Below are 19005 nucleotides of genomic sequence, written 5' to 3'. Positions count from 1 at the left end.
GTGCGCCACTGGCGGCACTATCTGGCTGGAAAACGATTTACCCTGCTTACTGACCAGTGTTCAGTTGCTTTTATGTTCAATAAATAAGCAGAGGGGCAAAATCAAAAATGACAAGATTTTGAGGTGGAGAATTGAACTTCCCACCTACAATTACGACATCTTGTACCGGCCCGGGAAACTCAACGAACCCTCAGATGCTCTATCGCGAGGCACATGCGCCAACGCGCAGATCGATAGACTACGGGGCCTCCACAACGACCTCTGCCACCCGTGGGTCACCAGGTTCTTCCACTTCATCAAGGCCCGCAACCTGCCTTACTCCATCGAGGAGGTCAGGACCATGACCAGGAGCTGCCCAGTCTGTGCAGAGTGCAAGCCGCGCTTCTATATGCCTGACAGAGCAAACCTGATCAAGGCCACCCGCCCCTTTGAGCGCCTGAGTGTCGACTTTAAAGGGCCCCTCCCCTCCCCTCCTCTGACCGTAGTTGATGAGTACTCCAGTTTCCCTTTCGCCATCCCCTGCCCGGACATGACCACCGCTACGGTCATTAAATGCCTGCACAACCTCTTTGCTTTGTTCGGTTTTCCCAGCTATATTCAAAGCGACCGGGGCTCGTCCTTCATGAGCGACGAACTCCGTCAGTACCTGCTCATGAGAGGTATTGCCTCAAGCCGGACCACCAGCTACAACCCCCGGGGGAACGGACAGGTTGAAAGAGAGAACGCGACGGTCTGGAAGGCGGCCCTCCTAGCCTTAAAATCTAGGGGCCTTCCGACTTCCCGTTGGCAGGATGTCCTACCTGATGCGCTCCACTCCATCCGGTCACTGCTGTGTACTGCCACCAACGCCACCCCCCATGAGCGAATGTTCGTTTTTCCCCGGAGGTCCACATCCGGTACCTTACTACCACACTGGCTGACGTCCCCAGGGCCCGTCCTGCTGAGGAAGCATGTAAGGTCCCACAAAACGGCTCCCCTGGTAGAGAAGGTTCACTTCCTCCATGCCAACCCCCAGTACGCCTACGTGGCATACTCGGACGGGTGGGAGGATACAGTCTCCATTAGAGATCTGGCACCCTCGGGGTCCACTGACCCGTCACCATTGCCCTCCACCACGACCCCCTTCGACACGGCCCAAAATTCAGTAGACCCAATTCTCACCCCTGTCCATTCCACCCCAGTAGACGGCATGCCGCGACCCCAGGACCCGCCGGAGTCCACTCGCCCACCCAACACCAAAGGGGACGATACGCCGGTGCTCGATCCCGTTCAAGACGCGTTGTTGGAAGCTGTAACATCTCAACCGTCGCCACGAAGATCTCGACGGCAAACGAGGCCGCCCGACAGACTCACCTACTCGAACTTTTGATACACTTCACCCCGCCGGACTTAATTTTAAACGAGGGGTGAATGTGGTAAACCACTGTCGTTCACGGTGTTCACTATTGTTGTTGTTGTTGTTGTCGTTCACTCTTGTTTCACTGTTATACCTGACTATGCCTCAGCTGACTCCGCCCTTGGCTACCTGGTATAAGGACGGCTGCACGGCAGCTCTCTGCCATTCGGTCGGCCACTAGAGGCATAGTCCTGATCTGTTTGTAGTTGCATTCAGTAGTTAATAAAAGCCTGTTGTTCTGAACTCTACTCAGCCTTTTATTAGAATCGATAGCGCATCAAACGATACTACAGGAACATTTAAACCCCACACCGCTGCTGATAGCAGAAAGATTCAAGTTTCACAAACGGAACCAGCACAAGGATGAAAGCAATGCTGATTATTTAACAGAACTGCGCAAACTATCGAAACACTGCCAGTTTGGAGCGGGACTGGCAGATACCTTAAGGGACAAGTTTGTGTGTGGGCTTCAAAGTGAAGGAACCCAGAAACGGCTTTTATCTGAAAAGGACCTGACGCTGGAAAAGGCTTTCAGCATTGCGGTATCATATGAAGCAGCAGCACAGGGCACTGCAGAGATACAACAGAGTCCGCAAGAATATGGCACAAACGAAATGTCATATGGAACAGAGAAGTGCTATCGCTGCGGCAGAACAACACATGACCAGAATGATTGCTGGTTCAAAGGCAAAGTGTGCAGACAGTGTGGAAAAGTAGGACACATAGCACGAGTCTGCAGGTCAGGAAAGAAAACCAGCAATAAGAAACCTACCAAAGAAAAGTACAAGAAGGTACATAAGATGACGGAGAATAGTTCAGATGAACAAAAGAGTGATAACGACTCCGAAAGCAGGGAACTGAGTTGTCTGAAACTACATAATGTGATCACAACGGAGGATCACCGAACCATTTGGGTCACTCTCAAGATAGCAGGAGTCCAGGTAAAGATGGAATTGGACACAGGATCAGCCCTAACAGTCATAAACCGACGGGACTACGAGCGGCTATTCTCACACATACCCTTGAGAGACATAAAAATTATTTTGAAGACGTACACGGGACAAAAAGTCTACCCCAAAGGAAAAAAAAGGGTGACCGTTATATATAACGGTAAGGAAATACCAAAACTAGACCTGTATGTATTGCAAGATGGAGGACCACCATTACTGGGACGTGAATGGATCCGGAAAATACAACTGGATTGGCATTCCATACAGGCACTGACTGTGGCTGACAAAAAGGATGATGACGTCAGACCTGGGCGACTGTCAAAGTTCCTAACTGACGCGAAAGAAGTGTTCCAGCAAGGACTCGGAACACTAAAAGGCATGACAGCGACGATTAAAATGGAAGAAAACGCAAGCCCCAAATTTTTTCAGGCCAGACCGCTACATTATGCGATCTGCCCAGCCGTCAAAGCAGAGCTGGAGAGTCTGGAACGTTCAGGTGTACTGTCCAAGGTAGACTGGAGCGAGTGGGCTACACCCATCGTCCCTGTGATGAAAAAGTCGTTGAGCAGCACGCCTGAGGAACCAAGGAAGGTTCGCATCTGTGGGGACTTTAAGGTAACAGTGAACCCGGTCCTTCACACCGTACAATATCCACTTCCGCGGATTGAAGATATTTTCGCCTCGCTATCTGGAGGGAAACGCTTCACGAAGATTGATCTGGCCCAGGCGTATCTGCAAATGGTCTCTACCAATATGGGCTCCGAGCTAACCGCCCCAAATACGAGTTTTTTAGAAAACAGATCTCGTATTGTGGCCATGTTATCGATAAAGAGGGGTTACATAAGTCCCCAGAAAAGATTGAGGCAGTAGTCAAGGCTCCAGCTCCGGAAAATGTGTCACAACTGAGGTCGTTCCTCGGGCTGGTAAACTACTACCATAAGTTCTTGCCAAATTTGTCTACAATACTACACCCACTGAACACCCTACTGCAAACTGAGGTGCCAAGGAAGTGGAATGACGAATGTAGACGAGCTTTCCAGAAGAGCAAAACACTAATCACATCGAAAGAGGTATTGGCCCATTACAACCCAGCATTACCAATTCGGTTGGCATGTGATGCGTCACCCTACGGCATTGGAGCGGTGCTGTCGCACAAATTCTCAGATGGCTCAGAGAGGCCAATAGCCTTTGCGTCACGATCACTAACCTCAGCCGAGCGTAACTACGCCCAGATTGACAGGGAGCCCCTCAGCCTAGTGTGGGGAGTGAAAAAGTTCAATCACTATCTGCACGGGCAGAAATTCACCTTGCTGACTGACCACCAGCCTCTTGTCTCCATTTTTAATCCGAAGAAGGGCGTTCCGGTGATGACTGCGCAACGACTACAAAGATGGTCACTCTTTCTAGGGGCGCACCACTATGAGATTGAATATAAGGGCACGAAACAGCATGGAAATGCTGATGGGCTATCACGCCTGCCACTGCCTACTGCGGGGAAGCACCAGCAGTGGATCCTGTCGAAATATTCCATTCGACTATCGTTGAATACCTACCGGTAACTAACGCTTGTATCGAAAAGGAAACCCGAAATGACCCGACACTGTCTCTGGTATATGATTTGACGGTGAAGGGATGGCCAGCACATGGCGACTCACTGTTGCCAGCATTCTCGACAAGGAGAGAACAGCTGTCAGTGTGCCGGGGGACCTTGATGTGTGGATCCCGAGTGGTAATTCCACCCAAGTTAAGCAATAGAGTGCTCAATGAGCTTCATGAGGGTCATCTGGGAGGGGTAAAAATGAAAAGCCTAGCCAGGGCTTATGTGTGATGGCCGGGAATCGATAAACAAATCGAGGACCTGACCAAGAGCTGCTGAGGATGCCAGAAAGTCCAAAATGCACCACCACAGGCCCCTCTACACCCATGGGAGTGGCCCTCATCTCCATGGCAATGGGTGCATATTGATTTTGCTGGTCCATTCATGGACTCAATGTTTTTAATAGCCGTGGATGCGCACTCGAAATGGCCTGAGGTCATGAAAATGTCCTCCACCACCACGGAGAAAACTATTGCAGTCCTACGGACCATTTTTGCCAGGAATGGCTTGCCAGAACAGATTTGCTCCGACAACGGACCACAGTTTGTATCCGAAGAGTTCCGGAGGTTCTTGAAATAGAATGGGGTAAGGCATTACACATCCGCCCCGTATCATCCAGCCACAAATGGATTGGCTGAGAGGTTCGTACAAACCTTTAAGAAGGCAATAAAGGCTATGTACAATGACAACGTTCCACTGCAGCACAAGGTGGACAATTTCCTGTTTGCCTACCGGAATGCGACACATGCAGTCACCAACCAGGCCCCAGCCATGATGTTCTTTAACCGAAGGTTAAGATCTCGCCTGGATTTGCTCAGACCAAACGTACGAAGAGATGTTGAGAGTAAGCAATTCCAGCACATCCATGAGAAGCCAACAAGGAGCTTCAATGTAGGGCAACCAGTCTTGGCCCGCGACTACCGAACAGAAAAATGGCAGCCAGGAACGATATGCACATGGCAGGGCCCACTAATGTACACAGTGGACGTTGGGGAGAGCATCGTGAGACGCCATGCTGACCAGATCCTTGAGTCACAGGAACAAGTCAACCCCATGCCTCGCCCATATGTACTTGGTGATGAACCCGACGTACAGGTCGCATCTACCCCAGAAACAGTAACATCGGAAGCTGATGAACCAACCGACGACAGGGGGCCAGAATCGCCTCCGCACCAAGAGCAAGACACTCGGGAAAGGCGCTATCCAGAAAGGATCAGGAAGCCTCCCCAAAGACTGAATATATAAATAGACTATTTTCAGCTAATGTTGCATGTTAAAAGTGTTAATTGTTAAATGAGTGTTATGGTACTGTTAATCTAAAAGGGGAGGAATTGTAATGTATATACCTTTAAGGGGGGAACTATCTTTTACAGCTCATGTATACTGCAGTACCGGCAGTGACCACACCTGTATATAGCACTGAGTAGTAACCTGTACAGATCAGTTCCAGTGTGAGCCACGTTGAGTAAACACCTGTTGTACCATTCTCCTGCAGTCTGTGTCTTGTTATACACGGACACAACACCTCCCACATTCTACCCAAAGTCGGCTGCCCATATCCTAACTTGCACCAAGTCCCGTTCACCCATCATCCCTGTGCTCGCTGACCTACATTGGCTCCCTGTTAAGCAATGCCTCAATTTCAAAATTCTCATCCTTGTTTTCAAATCCCTCCATGGCCTCGCCCCTCCCTATCTCTGTAATCTCCTTCAGCCCCACAACCCCTGAGATATCTGCACTCCTCTAATTCTGCCCTCTTCAGCTTCCCTGATTATAATTGCTCAACCATTGGTGGCCGTGCCTTCTATTGCCTAAACCTCTCCACCTCTCTACCTCTCTTTCCTCCTTTAAGATGCTCCTTAAAACCTACCTCTTTGACCAAGCTTTTGGTCACCTGCCCTAATTTCTCCTTATGTGGCTCAGTTTCAAATTTTTTGTCTTTTAATACTCCTGTGAAGCGCCTTGGGATGTTTTACTACGTTAAAGGTACTATATAAATACAAGTTGTTGTTGTTGTTGTAGATACATTTCCAGAATAGTGGACAGTTGTGTGTCTCACTTAAGAGTTCTTGACGTGGCTCTGAGTGTATTGAGGAGAAATTTTTTTTTAAATTCCATGCCCCAGCACTTGGTTCAGTACAAATGAAAACACAATTACTGATGAGAGTAACATTCAGTCAGACCATGTTATTATAAATTCATGGATACTTGTAAAGCATAGTTATCAAGCGATCACTTTATCAAAGTTTGAACTCCTCTCTGGACTGCAATTCAGTATCTGCTGGCACCAGAGAAATCAATGGTGACCAGAAGAGGTTTATAATAACAGCATGTGTAGTAACAATGTCCCACTGTAGTGGTGCTGGGGTGTTCAGCCTCATGCCCAGTATACAGTTTCACACATAGGCAAAGCAATAATAAGTTGGGGCAGAAATGCAACTCATGGTCAGGACCTGATGGATTCTGGCCAGATCCGTTGCCAAGCCAGACCGAGGGGAACGAGCCATGCGCCATAGTAATGTTGTGGCAGAGCCACCAAAGGACTCAGCGCGGTTGTACATAATTCCCTTAACAGCAATGTAGTTACTGTCTGTGCCTGTACCTTTAATTACACTGTTTGACTGTACAATGCCAGTTACCTTTACAGCACGTGATGATGTCATGCCGTTAGTCACGTGATGCCCCAACGGCGGGAAGAACGTCATGACATCATGACGTCACTCTCCTGATCAGGGGATCAGTCCTCGTGGAGCCCTCAAGGAGAATAGACCTGTTATTGATGTGTCCTAGCAGTTTCCAGTTTAAACTCGTTTGTTTTCATTAAAGTTCATTAATTTAATTATCTGAGTCAAACTCAGTCTTTTGATAGGAACCTCCATTCCTACATTGGTGACCCCGACTTCTACGAACGAATTTCGTGGAAGATTCGACATGGACACGAACGCCGTCACGCTGAAACTGCCACAGTTCTGGGAGCAACAACCAGACGCCTGGTTCATCCAGGCTGAAGCCCAGTTCGCCATTCGGAACATCAACGTGGATCAGACCCGTTATTATTATGTGGTCTCCGCCCTCGACAGCGCAACTGCATCCCGGATCATCAGCCTCATCGGTAGTCCTCCTACTGACAGCAAGTATGATGCAATTAAGGCACGGTTGCTTCAGGTTTTCGGGCTATCAAAGTTGGAGCGTGCTCGCCGGCTCATCACACTACCCGGCCTCGGGGATTCCAAACCGTCCGAGCTCATGAGCCAAATGCTCACGCTCTTGGGTGCTGAACCGGAATGTTTCATCTTCCGGGAGCTTTTCCTCTACCAACTGCCTGGACAGGTTCAGGCTGCCCTGGCCAGCTCCGACATTACTGACTGCGCCAAGCTTGCGGCCAAAGCCGATAAGATTTTCACGGTTACCCAGCAGTGTTGTGCGGCCACGAGGCGCCCACCCCCCACAGACGCGGTCCCGGCTTCTCCTACAGCGGGCTGGTGCTCCTACCACACCCGTTTTGGCGCGAAAGCACGACGCTGCCGTTCCCCCTGCAGTTTTTCGCCAAAAAAAAAGGCGCAGGCGGCATCCCTGGCGACAGATGACCAAATCTAACGGGCATTCCGCGGTGGCGATGGCCGTTGGTTCTACGGGGAAACTCCTCTACATCACCGATTCCCTCTCGTGCCGCCATTTCCTTTGTGACACCGGGGCGCAGTGTAGCATTCTACCTACGTCGAAGCTCGACACGCAGACTGGGAACCTCGGTTTTTCCCTCGTAGCGGCTAATGGCGCAGCTATTCGAACGTTCCGAAAGCGGCGGGTCGAAGTCTGTTTCGGTGGTCAGCGCTTCTTTTGGGATTTCGTCACGGCTACAGTCTCACAGCCTATCCTAGGGGCAGATTTTCTGTGTGCCAACAGCCTGCTAGTCGATGTCCGACACCGCCGGCTGATCAACGCGGCCACCTTCCACTCGATCCCGTGCTTCCACGGTACGTCCGTGGCCCGTTCCATTGCCTGTGCTTTTCCTCCTCCAGATGATTTCACGCGGCTCCTCGGGGAGTTTCCGGAGCTGACAAGGCCCACCTTCTCCTCTTCAGTGACGAAACATGGTGTTGAACATCACATCGCCACTACTGGCTCCCCGGTTTATGCGCGAGCTAGAAGGCTCGAACCCGGCAAGCTTGCAGCTGCGAAGGCGGAGTTCGCCACAATGGAGCGGCTCGGCATCATTAGGCGATCGAACAGTCCCTGGTCTTCGCCTCTCCACATCGTGCCGAAACCAGGCGGCGGCTGGCGGCCATGCGGTGACTACCGACGCCTCAACGGCGCCACCACTCCGGATCGGTATCCGATCCCGCATATCCAGGACTTCTCGGCCCACTTGGCGGGAAATACTATCTTCTCTAAAGTCGACCTCGTCCGTGGATATCACCAGGTTCCAGTGCACCCACAAGATGTCCCAAAAACCGCGGTCATCACCCCTTTTGGCCTCTTTGAGTTCCTGCGGATGCCGTTTGGCTTAAAGAATGCAGCACAGGCGTTCCAGCGTTTAATGGACTCCGTTCTTTGGGACCTGCATTTCCTTTTCGTCTACCTGGACGACATACTCATCGCCAGTGCCAGCAAGGAGGAGCACATCTCCCATTTGCGTTCCCTCTTTACGCGCCTCAGCCAACACGGGTTAATCATCAACCTGGCCAAGTGCCAGTTCAGCCTGCAACAAATCGACTTCCTGGGACACTTTGGCGACGAAGGTTGAGGCGGTTACTTCTTTCCCATGGCCGTCGACAGTCAAGGCCTTGCAGGAGTTCCTGGGGATGGTAAGCTTCTACCACCGTTTCGTCCCCAAGGCGGCTCAACTCATGCAACCTTTGTTCAGGGCCCTCAAGGGCAAGTCCAGTAAAGACCCAATCAGCTGGACAGCTGAATTGATCCAGGCATTCGGCGACACCAAGAATGCTTTGGCCAACGCAACCATGCTGGCACACCCACTTCCAGGTGCTACTATCGCCCTTACCATCGACGCGTCAGACTACGCCATCGGTGCGGTGCAAGAGCAATGGGTCAATGGCACGTGGCAACCGCTGGCGTTTTTCAGCCGTCAATTGCGAACAAACGAAAAAAAGTACAGCACCTTTGATAGGGAACTACTGGCCCTTTTCCTCACCATTCGCCATTTCCGGTTTTTATTGGAGGGGCGCCCCTTCACGGCATTTGTCGACCACAAACCCCTTACGTTTGCCATGGCCAAGACCACCGAACCGTGGTCCGCTCATCAACAACGTCACTTGACATTCATTTCCGAATTTACTATGGACATTCAACATGTGTCTGGTAAGGACAACCTGGTGGCAGATTGCCTCTCCCGTGCGATGGTCCACGCGGTGCACCTGGGGATCGACTACGCCCTCATGGCGAAAGATCAGGTTTTGGATTCGGAGGTCCAATCATATCGAACCGTTCCCTCCAGCTTCCAAGCGACCGACGTTGTCTTCCAGGACGCAGGTGCCACGCTCCTTTGCGACGTTTCCATGGGAGTCCCTCGTCCCATAGTGCCAGTCGAATGGCGCCGGAGGGTTTTTGATGCCATACATGGATTGTCGCACCCAGGGATGAAGGCTTCGCAATGGCTTATGTCAGCCAAGTTCGTCTGGAAGGGGATGCACATCGATGTCCGTGACTGGGCTAATACCTGCGTCGTATGCCAGAAGGCCAAAGTCCAGCGTCATGTCAAGGCTCAAGTAGCTGCGTTCACTGTTCCGGAGCGTTGTTTCGACCACATGCATGTGGACCTCATGGGGCCGCTTCCGCCTTCTCAGGGTTATACTCATCTCCTTACCATAGTGGGCCGCACCACTAGGTGGCCAGAGGCAATTCCTTTGGTTTCCACCACGTCGGCAGACATCGCTAGAGCTTTCATCTCCTGTTGGGTCGCCCGTTTCGGAGTACCGGCGGACATCTCCTCTGACCGCGGGCCACAGTTTTCCTCGGATCTTTGGAATGCTGTGGCTCAGGGGCTCGGTACCAAGCTTCATCGCACCACCGCCTATCATCCTCAGGCAAACGGCCTTTGCGAGCGATTCCACAGGTCGCTTAAAGCCTCTCTGCGGGCCAGTCTGCAAGGCGCAGGATGGGTGGACAGACTCCCATGGGTCCTGTTGGGTCTCCGTACGGCGCCCAAAGATGATCTACAATCGTCTTCAGCTGAACTCGTCTATGGCCAGCTGCTCCGGGTACCAGGAGATTTCCTCCCTTCGCCCACAAAGCCATGGTCCACCTCCTGGCAACTCGTTCGCCACCAAGAAGCGGCCAGATGCTTTGGCCCGATCCCTACGTCCAATCACGGTTTGCAGGCCTCTTACGTGCCACCGGGACTGAAGACTGCGGAGTATGTATTCATCCGACACGATGCTCACCGGGATCTGCTCAAGCCTCCTTACACTGGTCCTTTCCGCGTCATCGAACCGGGTGACAAATCCTTTTTGGTCGACGTCGGCGGGAAACCGGATCACATCTCAGTGGACCACTTGAAGCCGGCTCACCTGGACCTGGATCACCCTGTCGTAGTCGCTCAACCACCCAAACATGGCCGACCGCCCGTGGCCGCCGCACCTGATCAACCAAAGCCGCCTGACAACCCGTCTGCGCTCGCCGCGCCTGCTCAGCCGCCACCGTCTGCCAAAACGTCCACCAGTCGTCAACTTCCTCTACCAGGGTATTGAAGTCGATCGGACAGGCTCATCAGACCTCCTCCTCACCTCACCTTTTCTGTTAAAGACAATTCTGGGGGGGCGCATGTGGCGGAGCCACCAAAGGACTCAGAGCAGTTGTACATAATTCCTTTAACAGCAATGTAGTTACTATCTGTGCCTGTACCTTTAATTACACTGTTTGACTGTACAATGCCAGTTACCTTTACAGCACGTGATGACGTCATGCCGTTAGTCACGTGATGCCCCAACGGCGGGAAGTACGTGATGACGTCATGACGCCACTCTCCTGATCAGGGGATCAGTCCTCGTGGAGCTCTCAAGGAGAATAGACCTGTTATTGATGTGTCCTAGCAGTTTCTAGTTTAAACTCGTTTGTTTTCATTAAAGTTCATTAATTTAATTATCTGAGTCGAACTCAGTCTTTTGATAGGAACCTCCGTTCCTACAATGTAACTTTTAAAAATTTTGTGACCATTTCTTGAGGAATCGCCAGCGTTCCTTTTAAGGGCCGCTGTTTAGACCTGGTACAACTAGGTGGGGGCTGCATGGACAAGTTCCACCCATTTGTACCCACATTTTATATCAGGGTCCTACAGCCGGTGGTAGCACCCCGATTTGCATATACAAGGCACATCCTTTGCTTCAAGCAGGTGCCCTGGACACCTAAAAGGCACTTGCTTCCAATATTGCGACCGGCTTACTTGCAGAGCAGTTTGGGCACGGGAGGTCATCACCCGAAATTTGCAGGCCCAGCGACCTTTTTACACCCAAAATGCAGGCAAAGATAAGTTGAATTTCTCCCGTGTGGTTAAAACAGTAAAGTAAAATAGTTTTATGAATGCTTTAGAATGCCTCCAATAAAGTCCACAACCAGCAAAGGACACACTTCAACAAGCTGCCTTCTTTCTGAGCAGATAGAATTGCATATTGCGCAGCTGTCTTATAGTGGGAATACATTTTGTAGCAAAGATAATTGTGAAAGAACATTAAACCATCCTGAGAATGTTCATAGGAATCCCTTTATTTTCACCTTGCTTTAAATAATATTCAGAATTTAACTTCTGATTGGGGGGAAAGAAGAGAGATTGCCAACAAACATTTGCGAACGAGGCTGCATTTGGTTTACTTTTGACTCACCTGGCTAAAGAGATGCTCTAAGCAGCCGTGCAGCTTATCCTGCTTATCATGGGAAATGCGTACACTGCAAGGTAGCTCATCACCTGTTAGATACAAAAACAAAAAAATACACTTTAGTGATTCACCATCGCAAAGTGTTCATTTTAAATGGAGTGCTTTATGGATTTTTAATGACGCTGATCATATTTCATTAACCTATTGGGCTTGTATTCAACATGCATCAACGACTGAGGCAGTTAAGAGAGTACGGTTTTGTGGTAAACCACTGTTTGTATTCCACTGTGTACATGCCTGTACATGTCTCGGCTGACTCCTCCCACGAGTCCAGGTATAAAGGCAACTGCTCCACAGTCCCTCTGTATTCTGGACCGGTCGACCACTCGAGGCACACCTTCATTCTCTTGTTAATAAAAGCCTGTTAATTACTCGCTTAATCTCAGTCTTTTGAGTTATTGATAGCGCATCAATTTTATTAACAAGATTTTTATAATGGAGAAGATCCTCACACCAGCATGCCTGGACTTAGATCATCGGGAGCCGGACTCATCCACCAAGTTTACTCACTGGCTTAGGTGTTTTGAAAAATTTCTGATCGCCTCCGCTGAAACGGTCAAATCGGACGAGGACAAACTGGACGTCCTGACCTCCAAGGTGAACCACCGAGTGTACTCGGTCATCCAGGACGCGACCTCGAACGCGGATGCTATCAAGCTCCTCAAGGACCAGTACACGCGTCCAGTGAACGAGGTGTACGCTAGGCACCTCCTGGGGAGTCGTAAACAACAACCAGGGGAATCGACCGAGGAATACCTTCAGGCACTGTCTGTGCTTGGCCGGGCCTGTGGTTGTAAGGATGTAAAGGCCGCCGTGTACACAGAGGAACTTATCCGGGACACTTTTGTAGCGGGCCACAGGTCCAATTACACCCGACAGCGACTGTTGGAGCAGAGTGACCTCGATCTCAACAAGGCCTCTGAACTCGCACTATCATTGGACGCAGCCTACCGGGGCATGGACGCCTACTCCTCTGCACCGTGGACGCCGTGGGGAACGACAGCCTGGGACACGGTAGGACCGTCTCATAGTGCCGTGCCAACCCAGCCACATCCCAGCAACGGCCCAACTACTGCAGCAGTGTCCCAAGGCCAGACAGCAGTGCCCCAAGGCCAGAAATGCTACTGCTGTGGCCAGGCCAAACACCCCAGAGCGCGCTGCCCGGCAAAAAATGCGATCTGCTTGGGCTGCGGGAAGAAAGGACACTATGCCAGCGTCTGCAGGGCCAAAGCCACCCCGAACCCCAGCAGCGCCGCGTGTGGGCCGTGCGGGCCGCCATCTTGGGCCTCCCCAGCCATGTGCGAACCACCGGAACAGCAGCCATTTTGGACGCCTCCAGCCACATGGGGATCATGGACGCCGCCATCTTGGACGACAGCCGGGACGCAGCAGGCCCCCAACACCGCCTCATCTGCTACCCGCAGCGACACACCGACCCCTACGCTGGCCTCCGTTACGCTGGACCAAGCGAGACCGCACCAGCTGGCTCGGTCCACAATGGACATTAAGGTAAATGGTCACTAAACAATCTGCCTTTTTGACTCTGGGAGCACGGAGAGCTTCATCCACCCCGACACAGTGCGGCGTTGCTCTCTCCCAGTCCTGCCTGCGCACCAGCGGATTTCTATGGCCTCTGAGTCCCAGTCGGCGGACATTGGCGGCTACTGCGTGGTGACACTCGTAGTAGACGGGACTGTGTACGATAATTTTAAACTTCTGGTCCTGCCCCACCTCTGCGCTGCCGTTCTACTGGGGTTAGATTTTCAGTGCCACCTTAAAAGTGTTACGATGGCGTACGGTGGACCCCTACCCCCACTCACAGTCCGCAGCCAGCAGCTTCCAAATTGCCCGCCGCGCACCAGGTGCAACCTCTCCACACTCAGAGTCACCCCCCCCCTCCACTGTTTGCTAACCTCACCCCCGACTGTAAGCCCATCGCCACAAAGAGCAGGCGATACAGTGCCGGGGACAGGGTTTTCATTAAAACCGAAGTGGAGCGGCTCCTGAAGGAGGGGATTATTGAGGGCAGCACCAGCCCCTGGCGAGCCCAGGTTGTGGTCATTAAGACCGGCGAGAAGCAGCGCCTGGTCATCGACTACAGCCAGACAATAAATCGCTACACCCTGCTGGACGCTTACCCACTCCCCGGTATAGCTGATATGGTCAACCAGATCGCGCAGTTCGCGTCTTCTCGACCATTGACCTGAAATCAGCGTACCACCAGCTCCCTATCCACCCTGAGGACCGCCAGTATACTGCCTTTGAGGCAAACGGCCGCCTCTATCACTTCCTTAGGGTTCCCTTTGGCGTCACCAACGGGGTCTCCGTCTTCCAAAGGGAGATGGACCGGATGGTCGATCAAGATGCGTTGCAGGCCACCTTCCCATATCTGGACAATGTGACCATCTGCGGCCATGACTTGCAGGACCATGACGCAAACCTCGAAAAATTCCTCTGCACCGCCAAACTCCTCAACCTAACGTATAACAAGGAGAAGTGCATATTCCGCACAACCTGCCTCGCCATCCTTGGCTGTGTTGTGGAACACGGAGTCATTGGTCCCGACCCCGACCGGATGCATCCCCTTATGGAACTCCCACTGCCCCACTGCCTCAAGGCCCTGAAGAGGTGCCTAGGGTTTTTCTCTTATTACGCCCAGTGGGTCCCCTACTATGCGGACAAGGCCCGTCCGCTGATCAAGTCCACCTCTTTTCCCGTGACGGCAGAGGCCCGCTTAGCCTTCCACCGTATCAAGGAAGACATTGCCAAAGCCACCATGCACGCAGTGGACGAATCCATCCTATTCCAGGTGGAAAGCGACGCGTCCGACTTTGCCCTGGCCACTACCCTTAATCAGGCGGGGAGACCCGTGGCCTTCTTTTCACGAACCCTCCAGGGCCCGGCGACCAGACACTCCGCTGTTGAGAAGGAGGCCCAGGCTATTGTGGAGGCTGTGCATCATTGGAGGCACTACCTGGCCGGAAAACGATTTACCCTGCTCACTGACCAGCGTTCAGTTGCGTTTATGTTTAACAACAAGCAGAGGGGCAAAATCAAAAACGGCAAGATCTTGAGGTGGAGAATCGAACTTTCCACCTACAATTACGAGATCTTGTACCGGCCCGGGAAGCTCAATGAACCCCCGGATGCTCTATCGCGTGGCACCTGCGCCAGCGCGCAGATCGATAGACTGCGGGCCCTCCACAATGACCTCTGCCACCCGGGGGTCACCAGGTTCTTCCACTTCATCAAGGCCCGCAACCTGCCTTACTCCATTGAGGAGGTCAGGACCATGACCAGGAACTGCCAAGTCTGCGCTGAGTGCAAACCGCACTTTTATAAACCAGACAGGGCTCACCTGATAAAAGCCACTCGCCCCTTCGAGCGCCTGAGCGTTGATTTTAAAGGGCCTCTCCCCTCCTCCGACCGCAATGTGTACTTCCTCAACATTATTGATGAGTACTCCCGTTTCCCGTTCGCCATCCCCTGCCCGGACATGACCAGTGCCACGGTCATTAAATGTCTGAACGACCTCTTCACCCTGTTCGGTTTCCCTAGCTACATCCATAGCGACCGGGGCTCATCGTTTATGAGCGACGAACTCCATCAGTACCTGCTCGCTACGGGTATTGCCACAAGCAGGACCACCAGTTACAACCCGCGGGGGAACGGACAGGTGGAAAGAGAGAATGCGACAGTTTGGAAGGCCGCCCTGCTAGCCTTAAAGTCTAGGGGCCTTCCGACCTCCCGCTGGCAGGATGTGCTCCCCGATGCGCTCCACTCTATTCGGTCACTGCTCTGCACTGCCACTAACGCCACCCCTCATGAGAAAATGTTTGCCTTCCCAAGGAAGTCCACATCGGGGACATCGCTACCGCCATGGCTGACGTCCCCAGGGCCGGTCCTACTGAGAAGACACGTGAGGACCCATAAAACGGACCTCCTGGTCGAAAGGGTCGACCTCCTCCACGCCAACCCCCAGTATGCTTACATTGCGTACCCGGACGGGCGGGAGGACACAGTCTCCATACGAGACCTCGCACCCTCGGGGGCCGCAGTAACCCACTACCCACTACCACCCCCCCCCACGACCCGATATCCAGCCCCAGCAGACGGCGGGCCTGGGCCCTGCGACCCGCTCGACACCTACGAGGACTACACACCAGTGCCCCAGCCTACGCGGGACTCGACGCCAGAAGCTTCACTACCCCTGCCGTCGCCACGTCGATCACAGCGGCAGACAAGACCTCCGGAGAGACTCCAATACACTAACTTTTAATACACTTCACCCTGCCGGACTCATTTTTAAACAAGGGGTGAATGTGGTAAACCACTGTTTGTATTCCACTGTGTACATGCCTGTACATGTCTCGGCTGACTCCTCCCACGAGTCCAGGTATAAAGGTGACTGCTCCACAGTCCCTCTGTATTCTGGACCGGTCGACCACTCGAGGCACACCTTCATTCTCTTGTTAATAAAAGCCTGTTAATTACTCGCTTAATCTCAGTCTTTTGAGTTACTGATAGCGCATCAGGTTCACAATTTGGTACTTTGGTAAACAACAAACATTATTAGAAAAGCTACTTTTTTTCAAATTGTTGAGTTTCTTATGGTCTAATACATATGGGTAATTTTATTACCAGGAAGTGTGGGGATAAAAATGAAAAAGTAGGAAACCGGACCTCAACCCAACAACTTCAGGTTTTAAGGGAGGCGAGTTGGGAAGGCGAACAACTAACCTGATCTCCAGAGGCGGTCTCTCATTTAAATATTCTAATGAAGCTGCGTGCCTCTGGTTTTACCTCCATTTCAGATTTAACACTGACCGGCCGGGTTTCCCAGGCCTTGGAAATACCATCAACTGAAGAGAGGCAAGAACGGCTGGATTGAACAGGTAAGTGCCTATCCAGCACTCCTTAAGGACCAGGAGGATCAAGACTTCTTTCCCCCACCCGACCAAGCAAACCTGCTAATCTCCCTGCGATCAGACCACCCCAACCAGCAATCAGACCCCCCATCAGCTGAAAACCACCCCACCTCCTCCCCCCCCGGGTGAAATCTTCGACCCACGACCTCTCCAGACACCGCCCCCACCCCTGCTGACCCCGATCTCTCCCTTCCAGCTTCCGCTCAAGCCTCTACTTCTTGTTTTTTTACATAAGAACATAAGAACATAAGAAATAGGAGCAGGAGTAGGCCAATTGGCCCCTCGAGCCTGCTCCGCCATTCAATAAGATCATGGCTGATCTGATCCCAACCGCCAATCCACTATGACAGGACTATCTCCTGAATCTAACAGAATTAGACACACGAAACAGGAGCAGGATCAGGCTACACGGCCCCTGGGCCCGCTCCGCTACCCACAGGGCCATGACCGATCCGAACCTAGACTCATGTCCAAATTTCTGCCCGCTCCCCGTAACCCTTAATTCCCTTTTCTTCTAGGAAACTGTCTATTTCTGTTTTAAATTTATGTAATGATGTAGCTTCGACAGCTTTTTGGGGCAGCATATTCCATGGACCTACCACCCTCTGAGTGAAGTAGTTCCTCCTCATCTCAGTTTTGAAAGAGCAGCCCCTTATTCTAAGACTATGCCCCCTAGCTCTAGTTTCACCCATCATCTGGAACATCCTCCCTGCATCGACCCGATCCAACCCCTTCATAATCTTATATGTTTCAATAAGATCGCCTCTCATTCTTCTGAACTCCAATGAGTAGAGTCCCAATCTACTCAACCTCTCCTCATATGTCCATCCCCTCATCCCCGGGATCAACTGAGTGAACCTTCTTTGTACTGACTCGAGAGCAAGTATGTCCTTTCTTAAGTATGGACACCAAAACTGTATGCAGTATTCCAGGTGCGGTCTCACCAATACCTTGTACAACTGAAGCAATACCTCCCTATTTTTATATTCTATCCCCCTAGCAATGAAAGCCAACATTCCATTGGCCTTCTTAATCACTTGCTGCACCTGCATACTAACCTTTTGAGTTTCGTGCACTAGGACCCCCAGATCCCTTTGTACTTCAGTACTTTCCAGTTTCTTGCCATTAAGATAATAACTTGCTCTACGATTTTTCCTGCCAAAGTGCATAACATCACACTTTCCAGTATTGTATTCCATCTGCCAAATCTCTGCCCACTTACTTAGCCTGTCTATGTCCCCTTGCAGGTTTTTTATGTCCTCCTCACTCACTACTTTCCCTCCCATCTTAGTATCATCTGCAAACTTTGATGTGTTACACTCGGTCCCCTCCTCCAAATCGTTAATATAGATTGTAAAGAGTTGGGGACCCAGCACTGACCCCTGCGGAACACCACTGGTTACTGATTGCCAGTCTGAGAATGAACCATTTATCCCAACTCTCTGCCTTCTGTTAGATAGCCAATCCTCTATCCATGCCAGAATATTACCCCCAATCCCGTGATTTTTTATCTTAAGCAATAATCTTTTGTGTGGCACCTTGTCAAATGCCTTTTGGAAGTCTAAATACACTACGTCCACTGGTTCACCTTTATCCACCCTATATGTTACTTCCTCAAAGAACTCCAGCAAATTTGTCAAACATGACTTCCCCTTCATAAAACCATGCTGACTTTGTCTTATTAAATTATGATTATCCAAATGTCCTGTTACTGTCTCCTTAATAATGGACTCCAAAATTTTACCTACCACAGATGTTAGGCTAACCGGTCTATAGTTTCCAGCCTTCTGTCTACTGCCCTTTTTAAATAAGGGTGTTACATTAGCAGTTTTCCAGTCTGCCGGGACCTTTGCTGAGTCCAGGGAGTTTTGGAAGATTATTAGCAATGCATCCACAATCCCTACCGCCACTTCCCTCAAGACCCTAGGATGTAAGCCATCAGATCCAGGTGATTTATCCGCCTTGAGTCCCATTATTTTACCGATTACCACTTCCTTAGTGATTTTGATCGTGTTTATCTCCTCCCCCCCTATAGCCCCCTGCTTGTCCAGTGTTGGGATATTCTTGGTGTCCTCTACTGTAAAGACTGATACAAAATATTCATTCAGTGTTTTTGCCATCTCCATACTTCCCACCATTAATTTCCCGGTCTCAACCTCTAAGGGACCAACATTTACTTTAGCCACCCTTTTTCTTTTTATATAACTATAAAAACTCTTACTATCTGTCTTTATATTTTTTGCTA

At 51.2% G+C, this 19005-nt stretch overlaps 1 protein-coding gene across 8 annotated transcripts in view; it reads right to left on the bottom strand.

Moving 5' to 3' along the window:
• prex2 (phosphatidylinositol-3,4,5-trisphosphate-dependent Rac exchange factor 2) overlaps positions 1 to 19005 on the bottom strand; it is a 943088-nt gene that overhangs the window by 401530 nt on the left and 522553 nt on the right. For all 8 annotated transcript variants that reach the window (XM_085993112.1, XM_085993115.1, XM_085993113.1 and 5 more), the window contains one exon: positions 11779 to 11861. In XM_085993112.1, coding sequence (XP_085849238.1) covers positions 11779 to 11861 — 83 coding nt within the window. The remainder of the gene's footprint in view (positions 1 to 11778; positions 11862 to 19005) is intronic.

Source organism: Somniosus microcephalus, chromosome 7, assembly GCF_052327205.1.
Source record: "Somniosus microcephalus isolate GS21.2 chromosome 7, FLI_Smic_1.0, whole genome shotgun sequence".
NCBI classification, from domain to species: domain Eukaryota; kingdom Metazoa; phylum Chordata; class Chondrichthyes; order Squaliformes; family Somniosidae; genus Somniosus; species Somniosus microcephalus.
Note: the sequence above shows the minus strand (reverse complement) of the source record. Positions and strands in the feature narration are given on the sequence as shown.